Consider the following 21,838-nt stretch of genomic DNA (forward strand, 5'->3'; position numbering starts at 1 on the left):
CTCCATTTTCAAGTAAACTAATGCTTCTGGTAAGAGCTGTGCTCCTTATGTTCAGCACATTGCCTGTCTTCAATCTGATGCATAAATAGGGATGTGCATAGGTCAGATTCCATTTCAAAGGCAGTTTTCAGTCACTACATACAGATTAATTTTGAGTAAGATGTACTTAAATGTAAAGTCTAGAAAGTATTGAAATAATTTGTGCTTTATCAGTACATGGTTTCAATTATATTTAAAATTTAATGGCAGATGTTACCTTTGAGAATAGTAGTTTTACATTGCATGATGCTGTTTGAACATTGCAGTAAACTGCATCTGATGGATTGTCGTCACCTGCATGACTCTTGCTGTTGTTTTCCATAGTTGCATGCAGAGATGTTTTTCACGAGGCAAAACATTTGCACTGGAGCTAAACATTTAGTGCCATTTTTATAACAACAGTATCTTCATCTTCTCTTTTCTGATCAATTAATTTTTTTTAAAGTAATGTTTATGTGTTAATCAAAATTATATGGGTTACTAGTGTATGGAGATTGAGCCCCACCACAAAAGATGCTTTAACCTCAACTCTGAAGAACCACTTTCAGTGGACCAGAATGAACTTCTGTGTTTGCTTCTAGCTGATCATTTCTTCAATATCATGTTTCCATTTCCCTCCAATTAGTCTCCAGAAATCTATTGATTCCTGATTTGAAGCTGCTCAATGATTGAGCTTCCACAGACTTCTGAGCTAGATACTTCCAAAGATTCACCACTCTCTAAGTGAAAAGAAATCCTTCTCATCTGACTCTTAGCTGGTCTGCCTGTTGTTCTGAGACAATGCTCATAGTTCTAGAATCACCAATCAGGAGAAACGTCCCCTTTAAATCCACTCTGTCATGCCCTGTATAAATTTTGTAAATTACAGTGAGTTCACCTCACATTATTCAGGACAGAAGAGAATATAAACTCAATGTTCTCAATCTCTCCTCATAAAACAATCCCATCATCCCTTCTGATAAATCTCAGCTGCAGTGCCTTGGCAAGAGCAACCTTCCTTAGGTAGGGAGACCAAATCACACTTGTTTACTTTATATTCTATCTACCATATTCTAGCACCTTCATTTTGGGTCTCTGAGTCTTCCTGGTATCTCCCCACACAATTTAAATTCCTATTCAGTTTGGTGCCATCAACAAATTCCAAAATATTTAATGTCCAAATTATTTGTTATAGATTGTGAACAGTTATGTACTTAGCATTGACCATTCCAATGCCCCACTAATAAAAATCTGCCATTGTGAGAATTAATGGCCGATTTATTCTGACACAAATAGAAGCAAAATACTGCAGAAGCTGGAAATCTGCAACAAACAAAGAATGCTGCAGACACTCATCAGGTTTGGCAGTGTCTATAGAGAGACAGATTTGATATTTTGAGTCTAGCATGACTTCTTCACAACTAAAAACAAATGTTGAAAAATGGTTTATTTTATACTTTTGACAGCTTTGGAGGTGGAGTGAAGGGAACAGATGGTGCAGAAACAAAGGGATTGTTAATAGTGGTGAAAGACAAAGAGAGGTGTGAAATGGCTGTAAATTAAGGGAGAGAATGTGTCCTCTCTACTGAGAGTAAATTAAACAAGACAAAGAAATTTAGCTAATAGGAACAGGAGTAGGCCACCATTCGTTACGGCAATGGCCGATCATCCAACTCAGCATCCTGACCCAATTCTCTCCCCATATCCCTTAATCCCTTTAACCCTAAGAACTACATCTAACTCCTTTTTGAAAACACATAATGTTTTGCCCTCAACCTCACTTTGTGGCAGAGAATGCCACAGGCTCACCACTCTCTGGTGAACAAATTTCTCCTCATCTCAGTTTTAAATGGCTTAGCCCGTACCCTTTGAGTGTGACCCCTGGTTCTTGACTCCCTGGTCTTTGGGAACATCCTTCCTGCATTTACCCTGATGGACCTGTTGAAATTTTATAGGTTCCATGCGATTATAGGTTCCATGGTTTTATAGGTTCCATGCAATTCCCCTTCATTCTTCTAAACTCTAGTGAATATAGTCTTTAACTGAACTAGTCTCTCAATGTGCATCAGTTCTACTATCCTGGAATCAGGCTAGTCAAACTTGTTTTACTCCCTACATAACCAGAACATTCTTCCACAGATAAAGTGACCATAACTGCACACAATGCTCTAGGTGTGGTCTCACCAGGGCACTGTCTATTTGCAGCAAGGCATCTTTGCTCCTGTATTCAAATCCTCTTGGTATGGAGACTAACGTACTGTTTGCCTTCTTCACTGCTTGCATGCATAACTTTCAGTGACTGTTGTGCAAGCACACCCAGGGCTCAATGTACTTTCCCAATCTATTGCCATTCAGAAAATAGTCTGCCTTCCTGTTTTTGCGACCAAAGTGGATAACCTCTCATTTATCCATATTATACTTCATCTGCCGTACACTTTCTCACTCACTCAACTTGTCAAAATCACATTAAAGCATTCCTGCATCCTCCTTAAAGGCTCACCCTCCCACCCTGCTTTATGTCATCATGCAACCTTGGGGCTATTACATTTAGTTCCCTCATCCATTTCATTGATATGTATTTGCGAAGGGTTGGGGGCTCATGCACTGTTTCCTGTAGTAGCCCACTAGTTGCTACCTGCCACATTGAAAAATACTGATTTATTTATGCCTTCTGTTTCCTGTCTGCCAGCCAGTTGTCTACCCAGTGGGCAGCACGGTGGCTCAGTGGTTAGCACTGCTGCCTCACAGTGCCAGGATCCCAGGTTTGATTCCAGCCTTGGGCAACTGTCTTTGTGGAGTTTGCACATTCTCCCCGTGTCTGTGTGGGTTTCCTCCCACATTCCAAAGATGTGCAGGTCAGGTGAACTGGCGATGCTAAATTGTCGATAGTTGTTCGGAGCATTAGTCAGATGGGGTTGGGTTACTCAGCGGAGGGTCAATGTGGACTTGTTGGGCCGAAGGACACTGTAGGGAATTCAATCTAATCTAATCATATCAGTACACTACCCCCCAAACCCATTTGTGTTAATTTTGCATACTAATCTCTAGTGTGGAACTTTAGCCTTATGAAAATCCAAACAAACCGCATCTACTGCCCCCTTATTTACTCTATTAGTTACATCCTTGAAAAATTCTAGTTAATCTATGAAGCATGATTTCCATTTTGTAAATCCAAGGTGGAGAGGTGGGGAGAGCGAGAACGTAAAAAAAATGAGACCAGACATCATGCATTCAGGTTGTGAAGTTATTTAATTCAATATTCAGAGCTGGAGGTTGTAAAGTGCCTAAGATGATGATGAGGTGTTGTTCCTGCAGCTTGGCATTGTATCACATTGGAATATTGTAGCATGACAGGAATGCTAGCATGAGAGCAAGGTGGTTTATTAAAATGGTGAGAAACTGAAAGGTCAGGGTGATTCCTACAGACAGAGTAGAAGTATTTCACAAAGTGGTCACCCAGTCTGCATTTGGTCTCATCAATATAAAGGAGACTGCATTGTGAACAACAAAGACTGGATTGAGAGAAGTACAAGTGAAGTGTTTGGGGACTTGAAGGGTAGGAAGAAAGGAGGTAAATGGACAAGTGTTGCACATTTGAAATTGTATGGGAAGCTGCCATGGTGGTTGGGGGTCTTTTGGGAATGGTGGAGGAGTTAACTGGAATGTCACAGAGGGAATGGTCCCTGAGGAATACTGGAAGGAAGAGATAATGTGTTTGGTGGTGGCATCACGCTGGAGGTGATAGGAACGGCAATGGATGATCCTTTGAATGCAGAGATTAGTGAGTTGGAAAGTGCAGAGAAAGGGAACCCTATTGATCTGGGAATGATGGGAGAGGGGTGAGGACAGAAGTGCAAGAGATAGGCAAGACATGGCTAAGGACCCTGTCAACCTCGGTTGAGGAAAATATTCATGTCAGAGGTATCCTAGTGGAAGGTGTCATCATCAAAATAGGTGCAATGGGGCTGATGAAACTAAGAGAATAGAATGGAATCCTTGCAGAAAGCAGTGTATGTTGCAGTATGGTAAAGATGTATGAGAATCAGTGGGCTTATAATAGATATTGGTGAATAGCTTATCTTCAGAATTGAAATAGTGAAGTCAAGGAAGAGATGTCAAGAGTCAGAAATGGGCCAGGTGAAGGTGAGGAAAGGATGGAAATTGGAAGCAAAACTGATTAATTTTTCCAGTTCTGGATTACAGCAGCCGGGTTGCTAAAGAAATCATCAATGTACCAGAGAAAGAGATGTGTGTGTGACCTGGGTAGGGCTGGAACAAGGAATATTCCACATACCCCACAAAGAGGCAAGCAGAATATTTATTCGAGTCTCTGGTTTCTCTCTACTAAATAATTTTCAATCCGTGCTAATATATTGTCCCTAAAACCATGCGCACTATTTTATTTACTAACTTGCCATTTGTGGCATTAGCAAAACACATCTGAAAAATCAAATGCACCATATTGGTTGTGTTTTTTTTCCAAACATCCTCAGAAAACTCCAGCAACACCAAAAAAAAACTTAAGTTTATCATTCATAAATTCATGTTGATTCTGCCCAACTTTGCAATTAGTTTCTACATCCTGTATAATGGTAAACACAAGAAGGATGTTCCCAATGACCACAAAATCAAGAACGAGAGGTTAGTCTCAATATACAGGGAAGTCTTTTAGGAGTGAGATGAGGAAAAATTTCTTTACCCAGAGATTTGTGAATTCTCTCCCATTGAAAGCAGTTGAGACTAAAACATTGAATGTTTTCAAGAAGGAATTAGATTTAGTTCTTAGGTCTAAAGGAGTCAAAGGATACGGGGAGAACTGGACACTGAGTCGAATGTTCAACCATGATCATACTGACTGGCAGAGCAGTTTTGAGATGCTGTGTGGGTTCCTCCTGCTCCTATTTGCTGTGGTATATAACAGATTCTAATGTTTTCCAAACTCCTGATGTCAAGCTAAGAGCTCTGTAATACTCCAGCATCATGGACAGTTTGTGTTTGAGAATGCTCCAACTAATTTCACTTAAGATCTTTCTTGTCAGTAGACAGACAGAAATGGAGGAATCAAAACATGATTATCTGCCTGATGTGGGTGGCCTTGTTCCATCAACTTAGCAGCAATAAAAAATGTTTGGAGGACAGTGAGGCAAAAAAAATCCATCATATAAATCTACAGGACATTATTCTCGATTGTGGAGTCTGCTTCTAATGGTAGTGCAGAAACAGAAATCTTGTATTGGCAACAACAGGTGAAATAATCACTGTGGATTTGTCTGAAAATTCGTGTGCTTAGGGCGTGACTAAATCTGAAGGGGAACCTTTTTTTGTGAATAATTTTGTTTCAGAATGTGAACAAAATGGGTTTCCCATTTATGCACAGGCCGATTTGCTTCTAAAATTATCACCAAGAGAACTTTTATTTTTTGGCATTCCAATTTTAAAACAGATCCACACCACAGAGCATTAGCAGTGCAGCCAACGAGGCACTCCCCTACCTCAAAGCTACATTTTTAACTATAGGTGATATTTTACTCATATTCACATATAGAAAAAGCATTTTAAATTGTGTGTACTTAATGCTTACATGAAAAATGCACCAACTTATGCTGATGATAAGCCTGAGCATGGGTGGGTACAGACTAGAAATTCTTCAAATGCCAGTGTTTCATCTGTGAGTTATTTCCTGCATCTTATTGGCATGATTAAGAGCATGCTATGTTACAGATGTTGGTATAATATACTTGCATGAAGGTAGAAATGTATGTTGCACCAGTCTGAATGTGTCTGTCACAGGAATAAGGCTCTTTGATATCTGAAAGTAAGATCAGGACCCAAAAAATTCGCAAACAGCAATCTTGAAGATTAAGACAGGATCATTGCCCCACTGGAGTGTGCAAGGTTGTGGAGAGGTCACCTAATTATATATCTTGGCAGTTGGCTGGACCATTCGACACATGTCTAAAGCTCCTGCCTGAAAGGGAAAACTACAAATTGTAATGTTGGGGTCTAGGTCCTGTCCAGGAGGTATAAAAGTAGTAGGTTGCTTCATGGTACAATTACAACATTTAAAAGGCATCTGGATGGGTATATGAATAGGAAGGATTTAAGGGATATGGACCAAATGCTGGCAAATGGGACTAGATTAATTTAAGATACTTGGCCAGCATGGATGAGTTGGACTGAAGAATCTTATTCCGGACTGTACAACTTGATGACTCTATGATTCTCCACTATTTCTTATGTTTGCTGGAGTGGATCTTAGGAAGAGAACTGCTTTAAGGAAATGTTGAATGTATCAATTTGTTTCCAGCATATACTATCAAGTGAGTCCACTTCCACTTTAGAAGTGGTTGATGTTCCATGTGCATCTTGTCAGTGATAAACAAGACCTCATTTGATGATTGAGTGGCTAGGAATACCTGATTCATGTGATCCCTGGCTTTGCCTCTGGCTTTGTAAGGGACAGATGTTGGTTTCATTATTATTAGACTCACTGCAGCTCTAGTTAATGCCAGGACCTGAGGTATTTATGTCTCAATCTACTTGTGACCCATGTAGTGCACTCTTTCATGAGTTACAATGGGAGTAAACTGGAACAACTATGGATTTTTGGTTTCCAGCACTTTTCTATGCTCAAAATGTCGATGATTTGATCTGATCAATGCTATATTTCTCTGCACCACTGAATTCATTATCTGCTTCAAGTCATCCCAGAGGTTAGATTTAACTAAAGCAAATACATTATGATCATCCTTATGTCTAGCTGGTGCATTAATACAAGTCATCAGTAATACCACCCACAACATAATTTCTAGTCCCACACAAGGATTCACACCTTCTTGTATGTGAGACTGACATTTCATGCAATTAATGCTAAATTATAGCTGGTTTCTGTCAACTATGGTCGATGAAAGGTTATGTTTATAAATTCATCTCTCTTTGAACTCTCTGATACTATTCTAACAGTTTGAATTTGATTGGATAGTGAGCCCCACGCTGAATTAACAATGGTCTCGCCCACTGCACCACCTGGCCACAAGAATTTAGCATGTTTTATATGAACCAGGAGCCATAATAAGTGCATTCATTTATCACCATGTATCAGACTGTGCATGTGTCAGGGGATGGTTGATGAGTTCTTCAGTTCTTGTGCCATTATGTTTTGTGTTTTTATGATTTACCATGATACATTTCGAGTGCTTATTAATGGCTTGAATAGAATAATCCTCATGATTTTGTAGATCATCTGAACATGACCTGATTTAATCTAATGTGGATTTCACATACAACATTAAATAAGGTGCTATGAGATAAGTTTGGAAGAGTTTGAGAGACTTTCTATAGAAAGACAGTTCAGTAACGTAAGATCATAATTTGTACATAGAGTATGGTGGAGGTCAAGGAAAGATAATAGATATGTTGATCAAACTGAATCATTAGTCTCATGATGAATTCAACCATTTACTGTGAAAACCAACAAAATAACGCGAATTCTTAAAATACTTTAACTTGTATGGTTTCTCTTCATGAAATATTGTATTTATTAACCATTCAAATTTAATGAAGTAAAGAAATTTAACTCTAATAGAAAATAAACATATTTAGCAGCCCAAGATTGTGTTGTGCCTCAGTCCCATCAATGGAGTGTACAGATATTTTCTGCTTTTGGTGTAGTGTATCATTTTCACATGATTGAATAACACAGTGCTTTCAGGGATCACCTAGGGAAGATCAACAAAGAAAAACATTCACTATTTATCTCTGTGTAATGAAACCATTCATCAAGTTAACTCCATCAGCAGCTTTTAAGAATGATGGAGAACGTTGAAGCATTTCTTTCTCTCAAGATTTAGAGTTCACAGTTTCCAAGCAGTAATTCAGATCCCACCTCTATTATTTTATCACTCTGTTCAAGTCTCATTGCTGCAACAGGGGATAAACCTATAGTCTTTTCTTATTCTGTCACAGGTGAGCTATGCGAAGAGAAACTGGACTTCTGCGCCCCAGAGCTGAATGCTTGTCAGCACGACTCCAAATGTATCATGACACTCAAGGGATTCAAGTATGTGCAATGCTTATTTGCTGGATGATTAATCTGTCATTTTCTGGTCACCGTGTATTTCTTCTGTTAACTTGGGCATAAATGAAGAATTTTGAAATTGCGCCATTACATATTTCAAATGAAATGGAGAGAGAGAGACAATTTGGGGTGGAAATTTACCTGAAGCATTTTCACTGAGAACCGCACAGAAACTGATGAATACTCAGACTCATGGTCTACTTATTGTAAACCAGTTTTGGAATGGAAATCGAAGGCAGGCATCAGGTCCCTATTCTGAATTTGTTCCATGGTAACTTTTCCATCGTTACAGGATGTTTTAAGTACAGAAAAAGGGCTCAGTGCATAACAATTTCCACTCTGAGATCCTGAATTTTAAAATAACAAATTTGTGAAGCCTTACTCCATGGAGTAACTTTTATAAGTACATGGAATTTTACAGATCAGAAACAGCTATCTGTTTCATACCAATATCGTACCAATTCTTCACATCATTCAGCTCCTATCATCTCATCCTATCCATATATCATTCTACTCCTTTCTCCCTCAGTTAAGAATTTTTTTTCTTAAATGTATTTGTGCTATTGTCCCTCAAGTAATTTATATTATAGGGAGTTGCTCACCATTCTCTGAGTGAAGAAGTTTCCTTTGAATTTCTTGTTGAATTTATTACAAATCATCTTTGTATTTGTGGCCACCTCTAAAAATGAAAACATGGGGCTGGATTTAACGTAGTCCATCATGGTGGCAAACATGGTGGCCAGGCTGTCTTCATTGTGGGAGAGTTCTTCGGTTTCCCAGCAGCAGCAAACCTTCCCCAAATAAACAGAGGGCAGGAGAGGTTGAGGCGGTGTTCCTGGTGATCAGCAGCAAGATGTCAGTTAGTATTAGTAATGAGCCAAGTGACTCCCATTATCCTTGAGCTCACCACAATTTACTGGCAGTTCAGGGATTACATGTGTGCTGCACTGCTTTCCTGTGCCCTCAGATGGCTGCCTATTCTGTTGGGTTTGCCAGCTATCTCCTGGGGTAAGCTGGGATCAGGCATTCTATGCCGAAAAACACTATTTGGAACATAGAACTGTAGAGCACAGGAATGGGCCTCTCAGCTCACATTGTGCCAAACATGACACCAAATGAAATTAATCCCTTGTGCCTGCCCTGGGGTTTATATCCCTCCATTCCTTGCATATCCATGTGCTTATCTGAAAGTTACTTAAATGCCCCTATCATATCTGTTTTTACCACAACCCCTGGCAGCACGATCCAGAATCTTAACTCTCCCTGTGTAAAATGAACTTGCCCCTCACATCTCCTTTCAACTTTCTCCCTTTCACCTGAAATGCATGCCTGCCTGGTATTACACATTTCAACTCTGGAGAAAAAAAGATTCTGATCATCAACCCTATCTATCCATCTCATAATTTTACAGACTTCGCCCAAGTCTCCCCTCAGCCTCAGTCACTCCAGAGAAAACAATTCAAGTTTTTCTAGACTCTCCTTATAGCTCATGCCCTTTAATCCAGGCAGCATCCTGGTAAACCTCTTCTGCACCCTCTCCAAAGCCTGCACATCCTTCTTGTAATGTGGCAACCAGAATTGAATGCAATATTCTAAGTGTGGCCAAAACAAAGTCTTATAAAGTTGCAATGTGACATTCTGACTCCTGTATTCAATTCCCTGAACAATAAAGGCAGGCAGGCCATATGCCTTCTTTACCACCCCAGCTACTTATGTGGCTGTTTTCAGGGAGCTATGGACTTGAACCCCAAGATCCCTCTGTAGAGTCATAGTCATAGAGACATACAGCACAGATTCAGGCCCTTGGGATATCTGGTCCATGCCGACCAGATATCCCAACCCAATCTCGTCCCACCTGCCAGCACCCGGCCCATATCCCTCCAAACCCTTCCTATTCATATACCCATCCAAATGCCTCTTAAATGTTGCAATTGCACCAGCCTCTACCACTTCCCCTGGCAGCTCATTCCATACATGTACCACCCTCTGCATGAAAAAGTTGCCCCTTCGGTCTCTTTTATGTCTTTCCCCTCTCATCCTAAACCTATGCCCTCTGGTTCTGAACTCCCCCATCCCAGGGAAAAGACCTTGTCTATTTACCCTATCCATGCCCTTCATAATTTTATGAACCTCTATAAGGTCACCCCTCAGCCTCCGATGTTCCAGGGAAAACAGACCTAGCCTATTCAACTTCTCCCTATAGCTAAAATCCTCCTGGCAACATCCTTGTAAATCTTTTCTGAACCCTTTCACATTTCACAACATCTTTCCAAAAGGAAGGAGACCAGAACTGCATGTAATATTCCAAAAGTGGCCTAACCAATGTCCTGTACAGCAGCAACATGACCTCCCAACTCCTGTACTCAATACCCTGACCAATAAAGGAAAGCATACCAAGTGCCTTCTTCACTATCCAATTTACCTGCGACTCCACTTTCAAGGAGCTATGAACCTGCACTCCAAGGTCTCTTTGTTCAGCAACATTCCCTCGGACTTTACCATTTGTATAAGTCCTGCTAAGATTTGCTTTCCCAAAGTGCACCACCTTGCACTTATCTAAATTAAACTCCATCTGACACTCCTCAGCCCATTGGCCCATCTGATCAAGATCCGCTGTAATCTGAGGTAACCTTCTTCGCTGTCCACTACACTACACCTCCAATTTTGGTGTCACCTGCAAACTTACTAACTATACCTCTTAAACTTACATCCAAATGATTTATATAAATGATGAAAAGTAGTGGGCCCAGCACTGATCCTTATGGCACTCCACTGGACACAGGCCTCCAATCTGAAAAACAACCCTACACCACCGCCCTCTGTCTCAGGATATTGCCATTAACTTTATACTTTTCCTTAACAAATGATCTCCCAAAGTGTAGCACCTCACACTTGCCCAGATTAAATTCCATCTGCCAGTTCTCTGCTCATTTCAGCAATTGAACTATATCCCACAGTATCCTTTGATAACCTTCAACACTACCTGCAACTCCACCGATCTTTATATAATCTGCAAACTAACTAACCGATCCATCGACCTTTTCATCCAAGTCATTGATATATATCACAAACAGCAGAGGTCCTAGTATAGATTCCTGTGGAACACCACTAATCACGGACCTCCAGCCAGAAAAACACGCTTCCACCACTACCCTCTGCCATCTATGGGCAAGCCAATTCTGAATCCGTGCAGCCAAGTCACCGTGGGTTTCATGCATCTTACTCTTCTCGATGAGCCTAATGTGAGGGACCTTGTGGTAAAGTCCATGCCGAAAACATTCACTGCTCTACCCTTATCGATCACCTTTGTCACCTCCTCAAAAAATTCAGTTATTAGTAAAATATGACCTGCCCCACACAAAGCCATGCTGATTGACCCTAATTAGGCCAGGCTTTTCCAAATGCGTGTAAATCCTACCCCTAAGAATTCTCTCCAGTAGCTTCCCAGCCACCGATCTGACACTTATTGTTTCCTGGATTATCCCGGTTTACCTCTTGAACAAAGGTAGTTACTTACCAGTCCTCTGGGACCTTTCTAGTGTCTAGTGAGGATACAAAGATCTTGGTTAAGGTCTCAGCAATCTCCTCTCTTGCCTCTGTCAATAACCTGGGATAGATACTATCAGGACCTGGGGACTTATCCACCTTAATGCTCTTGAAGAGACCCAACACTTCTTTCTTGATCTCAAAATGCACTATTACATTGGCATGGTCTACACAAACTTCACTATCCTCCATATCCTTCTCCCAGGTAAACACCAATGCAAAGTATTCATTTAGGATCTCACCCACATCCTCTGCCTCCAAGCACAAGTTCCCTGTTTTGTCCTTGACTGGTATTACCTTCTCCCTAGTTATCCTTTTATTTTTAATGTATTACTAGAATGCCTTGAGATTCTGTTTAACCCTACTTCCCATTTTGCTTCTTGCTCATATGATTCCCTGCTTGAGTTCTTTCCTGCTTACTTTATATTCCTCATGGGCCCTGTCTGACTTTAGCTTCCTAAATGTTATGTGTGCTTTTTTTTATTTTTGACTAAATTCACAACCTTCCTCTTTATCCAAGGGTCCCTTACCTTGCCATCCTTGTCCTTCATCCTTACTGAAACATGCTGGTCCTGAACTCTCACCAACAGGTCTTTAAACAACTCCCACATGTCAAATGTGGACTTGCCCAATAACAGCTCCTCCCAATTAACACTCCCTAGCACTTGCCTAATACTAATGTAATTTGTTCTCCCCAAGTTTAGTACCTCCTGACTTATCCTTATTCATCGCTATCTTAAAACCTAAGCTATTTGAATGAGCACCAGGATTTGACCAAGTGTGGCATCAAGGAGGCCGAACAAAACTGGAGTCAGTATTGATTAGGGGAGATCACTCCACTGATTGGAGTCATTCCTGACAGAAAGAATGATGGCTATGATTGTTGGAGGCTGTTCATCTCTGTCCAAGGACATCTGTGTGGGAGTTTCTCAGGATAGTATCCAGGCCCCATCACCTTCAAATCTTCACCAATGACATTCTTTCCAATATAATGTCAGAAGTTGGCATGTTCGCCAATGTTTGCATCCCGGTCAACACCATTTCCGACTCCTCAGATACTGAAGTCGTCCATGTTCAAATGCAACAAGATCTGGACAATGTCCAGGCTTATGCTGACAAGTGGCAAATAAGATTCTTGCCACACAAATGCCGTTCAATGACCATTTCTATTAAGAGACCATTGCCCCCTCACATTCACTGCAATACCAGTGTTGAATCACCCACTGTGTACACTGTGGGAGTTGACAGAACCATTGACTGAACTGGACCAGCCAAACAAATACTGTGTCTTCAAGAATGGGTCAGAGGCTAGAAATTCTGTGGCGAATAACTCACTTTCAAATGCTTGTCCACCATCTACAAGACAGAAGTCAGGAGAATGACAGAATAACCATTATTTGCCTGAATGGTTGCAGCTCCCTTGTTACACTGAGGAAGACACAGTGCAGGACAGAGCAGCCTACTTCAGTGCCGAGGCATAAACTATCTTCAGCATTTATTCCTTTCGTCATTGATGCAGAATAAATGCAGTGCGTACAATCAATCAGATGCACCGTGGTAACTCACAAGTCTCCATCAATATCGCCTCCAAATGCATGACCCCCTACCATCAAGAAGGACAGTAACAGCAGATACATGGGAACACTACAATCTGCAAGTTCTCCTCCAAAGCATACACCATCCTAACTTTGAACTATCTTGCCATACATTCAGTGTCACTGGTTCAAAATCCTGGACCTTCCTTCCTAACACCATTGTTGGTGTCTCTTCAACTCAAGAACTGCAAAAGTAGTTGACTCACCACCACATTCTCCAGGCCAATTAGGCGTGAAAAATAAATACTGGCCAAGCCAGCAATGCCCACACCCTGTGAACAAATGAAACAAATATAGAGAGTCTTCTTTGCTCTGATTTCATCCATATATATTTGGTACTTCTTCTGGTGCTTCTGTGTCATGCTACATTAAAAAAATCAGGACACAGTGCAAAGCATTCTTAGTATGGTCTAGTCAAAATTCTAATCAGGAATTTGTAATATGAGATTTGGAAGGGGTTAATGTAACTGTCCTGATGTTTCACATAATTAGTGAGTTGAATGGAGGAATCCTGCTGTAGATTTCAGAAAGGCTGTATGCATCTCCACCTACTCCCTAAGGTCCCTGATCAAATAAATGTAGTTTTATTTCTTGCTATCGTGCAATAAACCTTCTCATTATCTAAGAACCCTGCCTCTTCTCAGAGACTCTGTAGTGGTGTACCCTGTAATGCTAATCACTTGATAAGCCTAAAACAAAGCAAACAGAAAGTTTGTTGGCAGCAAACTAATTCTCATGGCCCTGAGCCAGTATCTTGCATTGCTAGACATGGCAAATACCAGATAATACCAGCAGTGGTTATCTCAGAAAATACCACGTAGTTGCAGCAATGCAGATCCGATCTCCACGATAAGGTGGGAAAACCCAGTAAGCAGTTCGGGATGCAGTCTTACAAAGAAACAGATTTAAAAAGCATGAATCACTGCAGAACAACCAATAATATATTTTAAATCTCTATTGAAGATATAATTCACTAAAACAGAGTTAAAACTAATGGTGCAGAATTCACTTTATTTGGCAGAGTCTAGCAAGAACTTCAATTCAATCTAAAATAGCATTTGTCAATACAAGAATACAACATTTAAAAAAAAACCTCACAACCCCAGAATCTCTGTGCTCCGCAAAGGTATTAGTTTTACCCCTCTGCATCCCAGCCTCAATAAGTTTCAGGCACGATATGTCATTGAAGAGTTCTGAAGAAGGATCACTGGATCCGAAATGTTAATTTTGTCTTCTCTCCACAAATGCTGCCAGACCTGCTGAGCTTTTCCAGCAATTTCTGGGGTTTTTTTTCAGACTTCCAGAATCTGCTGTTCTTTATTTTTCATTCTGAAGTGTTGCACTGTTGATCAGGAAGGGACTCTCTAATAAACTTTAGTGCCTTTGCTTCCTTTCACTATGGTTATGAAATGACTAAATATAAATGGGCATATTCTCCACAGTGCACATAATTATCGAAAACAGCAGTTGTATACTGCGATTTGGATATCATCCAGCTCTAAGCAGGTGCTGCTATAGCACTTCCTTTCTGCCTGCAGGTAGATAATAGTCATTGCACGCCTACACATAAAGCCTTGTTGTGCCACTGTATAAACTGTGCACACTGCCAGCAGTATTACATGGGTTCAATAACCGCCTGGGCCAGACTGTATTAAATAGAAGAAAATGGGGACTGCAGATGCTGGAGAATCAGAGTCAAAAAGGATGGGGCTAGAAAAGTACAGCTGGTCTAAGTAGACCGTTAGCCTTCCAATGAAAAGAAACTTCCTTTTAAGCAAGAACAGTTTGATGTTGATATTGAATGAACAGAGTAGAGAACACCTTTTGCTGAGCTCCCGATAGTTGACGTATGAGAGTCTGACAAGACCTGAAACAGAAATTGCTGGAAAAACCCAGCATCTACGGGGAGAAAACACAGTTAACATTTCGAGTCCAGTGATTTTCACCGGCAATTTGGTGTTTTTGTTTCAAATCTCCAGCATTCACAGTTCTTTATTTTATTTCTGATGAGACTTGAATCCTTTTCCAAACAATAAATACCAATAATATTTCCTCTGAAACTTTAGAAGATCAGGCTTTTCACAGTGGTGCTCAACTATAAATATGAACAAATCGCATTGACGGTATCAGATTCTGTAATCCACATTTCCGATTACCCAGAGGCGTTTGGAAAGTAACCAACATTTCTCTGACAGCATTCAAAAAGAGGTTGATCAGGGACACCATCCTTTGCAAAGAAAGCATGATTTTTGAAAGACTTAACTGATGAGTATTTTATCTGACTTTTGGAGATTACTTTCTGTTTTACAGATGTGAGTGCACACCTGGATATGTCGGTGAACATTGTGACATTGACTATGATGACTGTCAGGAGAACAAGTGTAAAAACAATGCACAGTGCATCGATGCAGTGAATGGGTACACATGTATCTGTCCAGAAGGTTACAGGTGGGCCTTGTTGGGGGAGATATTGGGAATGTAAAGAGTTTTGCCAAAGCAGGACACTCTGAGGAATATACTGATTCATAAAACCCTGTCAGTTTTGTTTCTCAAAAGCTGGTTTAACTTATGACAGCAGTGTCAGCGTTTGTATATATTTGAAGCATGGAGGGAAAGTATGTGGTTGACTCACGGATGTGAGCTCTGATAGTGAAAGTACTGTATGACTGTAAAGGAAACAAGCTCACCACATGTTTGTCATCAATGCCAAAGCTAGAATCAAAGAATGGCCACCCTCTTCAAATTGTTAGTATTGGTCAATATTGTAACAGGCCTTCCCAGAAGGCATAGTGCAAGTCATCCGATACTAATATATCATTCCTGATGAAGGGCTCATGCCCTAAACATCAATTCTCCTGCTCCTCACATACTGCCTGATCTGCTGTGTTTTTCCAGCAACACCCTTTTAGACTCTGAATTCTATGGTATTTGCAGTCCTCACTTTCATAGGATCATAGAGAATCATAGAATCCCTATAGTGTGGAAACAGGCCCTTCAGTCCTACAAGTCCACGCCAATCCTCTGAAGAGTATCCCACTCAGATCCATTCCCCTAGTCAATTACTCTACATTTCCCATGACTAACAAACCTAATCTACACACCCCTGAACACTATGGGCAATTTAGCATGGCCAATTCACTTAACCTCCACACCTTTGGATTGTGGGAGGAAACCAGACCGCCCAGAGGAAACTCACGCAGACATGGGGAGAATGTGCAAATTCCATACAGATAGTTGCCCGAATCGAACCTGGGTCCCTGGTGTTGTGAGGCAGCAGTGCTAACCACTGAGCAACCGTGCCACCCCTTTCTCCTAATATATCACCAGAATGTTCAGCAGAACTAGAAGATTACCAGTTGATTTGCTGTGTTTTGCACATGGTAAATGGGAGAATAGAATCACAGTCCAGGCATAGGGAATCTTCAATCTCCTGGGCAATTCCTTTGGAGTCTGCTACATTGGGAATTGACAAAGTTAGAAATCACATGACACCAAGTTATAGTCCAACAAGTGTATTTGCTAACACAAGCTTTCAGAGTGGAACCCCTTCATCAGGTGTAGTGCCTGTAACCTGGTGTCGTGTGATTTCTGACTTTGTCCACGCCAGTCTGACACCAGCTCCTCCACAACACTGGGAGTTGTGTATGGTCCCGACATGCAACTCCCATCTCTATGGCAGAAACAACTATCTGGCCTTCAGAAAATTTGGGCCATAGAAAGAGGAGCTAGGCATCACATCAGGAAGCAAAACCTCAAAGGTTATAATCATTGGTTATTAATTGAGCTATGTCCAACTGACCTGGGGCAAATTAGATTAGAGACTTGAATGTTTGGCTGAAAGATCAGTGTGGGAAAAGTGTGTTCTGGCTCAGAGGGTACTGGCACCGGTACTGGGGAAATTGGAATTCATACACATGGTCTCCATTGAACAGTGCTAAAGCTGATGTTTTGGTGAACCACATAATTACAGAAGTAGAGAGATTTTAAACTGAATAGTGGGGGAAGAGATCAAACTTTGAAAAACGTGATAAATCAAAGGGAAGGCAAAAGAGAAAGGCATTAATACCACAAAATGATAGTGATAGAAAGGGCTAAAGACTGCAGATTGAGTAGAAATCAACAGATGAGCCTGGAAATGTTACAGGAAAGAATAAAAAGATAAAACAGAAGATTCTCCATCTGAATCCACATAGCATTAAAACAAAAGAGATTAACTGAGCGTGTAAAAAGAAATATGATCTGGTAGACTTTACAGACACATGGCTGTGTGACGACATGGATTGGTCACTGAGTATTGAAGGACGTAGCATACTTAGGAAGGACCAGAAGCTATGAGAAGGTGGAGAGGTAGCTCTGCTGGTTAACAATGGTATGAGTACAATCATGAGAAATGAGGTTAAAAATCACACAAAGACCTGGATTGTTTATTAAGTTTATTATTGAAAAAGACCTGGATTGTTTATTAAGTCTCTCAGCTTTTAGAATGACCATGTTGGTTCAGTTCTTTCAAATCCCAGATCCTTTTTTAAAGTTACATTCTCAAGTGAACTTTAACAATAGGTGCCATGTCAACTCAGATAATACATTGAAGGTGTTGGGTTAAAGTCTGGCTGTCTATGTCCCAATGTTCAGACTGATTCACAGCCTGTTCAGGCCTCTCATAGACTTATACCCCCCTTACACTCACACACAAATACATATACACACACTCTCTCACACACACTCCCCCCTCAGATTTACACAAACATGCACGCACATATGTGTGTGGGGTGAATTTGTACTTGTAGAATTATATTTTATTTTGCTCAAAAACTGCATGATCCATGTAAGATTCTGTAAATCCCTTTGTTAGAAATAGAATCAGTCTGAACATCGAAGCACTGACAGACTTTAACCTCACACCTTCATTGCATTATCTAGGCTGACATGACACCTATTGTTAAAGTTCATTTGAGAGTGTAACTTTTAAAAAGGTTCTGGGATTTACACATGAAAGAACTGAAACCAACATGCCCATTCTAAAAGATGAGAGACTTAACAAACAATGCAGGTCTTTTTCAATATATCATTTCAGTTGCATCACACTGTAAACTTTTGCTACAAATTCTGTGTTTTATGATCTTACACTCCACAACCACCTGATGAAGGAGCGTCGCTCCGAAAGCTAGTGTTTCCAAATAAACCCGTTGGACTATAACCTGGTGTTGTGTGATTTTTAACTATGTCCACCCCAGTCCAACACGAGAATCTCCATATCATGAGAAATGAGCAAAGTTCAGGCAACCAGGATGTGAAATGGTTTGGGTAGCAATGACTAATGGTAAAGAAGTAGTTTACAGGTGCCTAATATGAACATGTGGTAGAAAAAAAGGAGGCAATGGGAGCTTATCAAAAAGGCACGGAATTAATACTAGCCTTTTGTGATTCATGCACTGGGCAACACAGACCCCTCTGCAATTTTCCACCATTTCGATAATATACTTTTATTCTTCCTTCCAAAATGGTCGGTTTAACATTTCCCCAGGTCATATACCATTTACCAGATCTTTGCTAACTCACTTAATATGAGGGTTGTCATATGAGGAAAGGTTGGACAGTCAAGGCTTCTATCCGCTGCTGTTTACAAAAGTAAGGAGTGACATAAGATCGTAAAGAGTCTTGACAGGGTAGCGGTAGATGTGATGAGGATGTTTCCTCTTATGGAAGAATCTAGGATTGAGGTCACTGTTTAAAAGTAAGAGATCACACTTTTTAAAGGGATGAGATGAAGTTTCATCCCCAAGAGAATTGTTAGCTTTTGGAACTCCCTTCCAGAATATGGTCAGACCACAGTTGGAGTATTATGTGCAGGTTTGGACCCCATATCTCAGAAAGGATGTACTGGCTCTGGAGCATATCCAGAGGAGGCTCACGAGAATGGTCCCAGGAATGAAAAGCTTAACATAAGAGGAACGTTTGAGGACTCTGCGTCTATGCTCGTTGGAGTTTAGAAGGATAAGGGGGATTCTAATTGAAACGTACAGAATACTGAATGACCGAGACTGATTGGATGTTGAGAAGAAGTTTCCATTGGTAAGAAGGACTCTGACCTGAGGGCACAGCCTTAGAGTAAAGGGAAGACACTTCAGAATGGAGATAAGGAGAAACGCCTTCAGCCAGAGAGTGGGGAATCTGTGAAATTCACTGCCACAGAAGGCTGTGGAGCCGGGTCATTGAGTATATTTAAGACAGAGATAGATAGGTATTGATTGCCAAGGGGATTAAGGGTCACAGGGAGAAAGTGGGAGAAAGGGGTTGAGAAGCTCATTGGCTATGATTGAATGGTGGAGCAGATTCAATGGGCTGAATGGCCTAATTTCTGTTCCTATGTTTTATGGTCTTATGGAAAAGATGGTGGAAACAGAGTTTAAATATTCTTAAAGCAGAGGTTGATCAATCTTGGTATGCAGGAGGATGAAAGGCTATCAGGTGACAGTGGGAATGTGAATTTGAGGTTACAGTCAGGTCAACAGTGAGATCTTATTGAATGGCCACAGGGCTAAGTGGCACTCTTATGGTTGTATGTATATCCTCTACAGATTAAATGATACCTACTCATTTAGTTCCAATCTAGTAAATTGATTTCCATTCTTGGAGCTTTTGCTTATGATACAAAACTTCTAGATTTCCTTATTTTCTAAATGTGATTTTAGCCGCTTCATTGATGAATTTACAATCTCAGACTGTTTGATAGATACTGCATTTGTTCAGGTATTATTTATATCTTACAAAACTTTTTCTAGAAGTACTAAAGCCCATTTTCTTATTAAATATCTTTTTCAGCGGTCTGTTTTGTGAGCTGACCCCACCAATGGTTTTACCTCGCACCAGCCCCTGTGATCATTTTGAATGCCAGAATGGAGCTCAGTGTATTGAAATTGGAAATGAGCCAGTTTGCCAATGTCTGGCTGGTTATGAAGGCAACAAGTGTGAAAAATTGGTTAGTGTGAACTTTGTCAACAGAGATTCCTACCTCCAGATTCCCTCACCAAATATACAGCTTCAGCCTAATATCTCTCTCCAGGTAAGAAAAATGTTCCAATTGGCAGTACTTAATATTAGGTATGTGTCTTTATTAAATACTCTTTTATGTTAATTCAGCCACAAAAAAGTAACTTTTCTACAGAAGTCCAGTTTACATACATATTCAGGTCTTAACTTACTTTTATTTTGCGATCATATTTCTCAAAACATGCCTTCTGAGATTTAAATTGCGCTAAACCTCTATCTGAATCGAGGAATAATAATCAGGAGAACTTGTCATTCTCATGGACCATGATACATTTGTGTTTCAGTCAGAATTTTGATGTATTTTTTGCAAACAAACATTGTAAGTTTTACCAAGTACTCCTTACTAATGCTGAATAATGCCTTTTTAAACCAGTTGAGATTTCTTCACGTTTCAAGATTTGTACTTTTGCTTCTAAGAAAGGTTGTTGTAACGTCATCCACACACTTTGACTGCTTACTGCCAGCAACCTTACTGCTTGGGTTTGTGCCTGCACTTCAAGGGAAGGCAAGACACAAGTAAGATGAGCCTAGTATCTGCAGCAAGGAGGGGAAAGTGGGAAAAACAAAGACAAATACCTGGGGAGCGGGGGGGGGGGGGGCATAGGTTTAAAATGTGAGTGGCAAGTTTAAAGGTGATGTGTGAGACATTTTTTTTATGCAGAGCTGCCAGGGAAGATCATAGAAACAGATACAATAGCTATGTTTAAGAGGCTTTTAGACAGACACATGAACAGGCAGGGAATGGAAGGATATGGACCATGTGCAGGCAGATGGAATGAGTTTAGAATAGCATCAGGGTTGGTACAGACATGATGGGCCAAAGGGCCTGTTCCTATGCTGTATTGTTCAATGCTCCATGTAAATGCTTGTAGTGGAACTGAATTTTAGGCATTGCATATAGTGGATATCTGATCCAATGTTACATTTTTAGAACCATTGCCCACAATAAATATCTACCTTGACAGTTCCATGAAGATCTGATGAGCTGATTTTTTTCATTTGACATTGCTAAGGTTGCTACAGATGAAGACAATGGGATTTTGCTGTACAAAGGGGACAGTGATCACATTGCTGTGGAGCTTTTCCGTGGGCGGGTACGTGTCAGCTATGACACTGGTACCTATCCAGCATCAGCCATTTACAGGTGAGTGATGGATGAACTCTCCCTCCATTGGCAATTGTGACCTCATACGAAGAATGCTTGGCAAATGAAGATGGGGGAAGTAACATGTATAGTATTGGAGAACTGCTTTTAAAAAAAGGTCGATTTTTATTTTGCAAACATTATCTCCATAAAGGTTAGTCATTAATTCTAAGGAATATTTTCTATTTAAGGCACTGAGACCATAAAATTGGAATCTTTAGCACCATCGTAGAAGCTCAGAAGGTTAAAAATAGCAATGGATAGGCTTCCTGTCACTTCTGATGCAGTGCATGTCATTGTCAACTGGGAGATGTGACAGGACAAACTCACTATGCATGTGCTGAATACATATAGAAATGGGAGATCATGACTTCAGTCAGTGTCCAACTCTGATATAGCACTGGACCT

General features: G+C 40.5%; 1 protein-coding gene across 7 annotated transcripts in view; it reads left to right on the top strand.

Moving 5' to 3' along the window:
• Positions 1 to 21,838, top strand: part of slit2 (slit homolog 2 (Drosophila)) — a 461,089-nt gene that overhangs the window by 415,439 nt on the left and 23,812 nt on the right. For all 7 annotated transcript variants that reach the window (XM_072562078.1, XM_072561956.1, XM_072561971.1 and 4 more), the window contains 4 exons: positions 7,984 to 8,077; positions 15,547 to 15,684; positions 20,059 to 20,299; positions 21,300 to 21,430. In XM_072562078.1, the coding sequence (XP_072418179.1) occupies positions 7,984 to 8,077; positions 15,547 to 15,684; positions 20,059 to 20,299; positions 21,300 to 21,430 (604 nt within the window). The remainder of the gene's footprint in view (positions 1 to 7,983; positions 8,078 to 15,546; positions 15,685 to 20,058; positions 20,300 to 21,299; positions 21,431 to 21,838) is intronic.

Source organism: Chiloscyllium punctatum, chromosome 1 (genome assembly GCF_047496795.1).
Source record: "Chiloscyllium punctatum isolate Juve2018m chromosome 1, sChiPun1.3, whole genome shotgun sequence".
Lineage (NCBI taxonomy): Eukaryota > Metazoa > Chordata > Chondrichthyes > Orectolobiformes > Hemiscylliidae > Chiloscyllium > Chiloscyllium punctatum.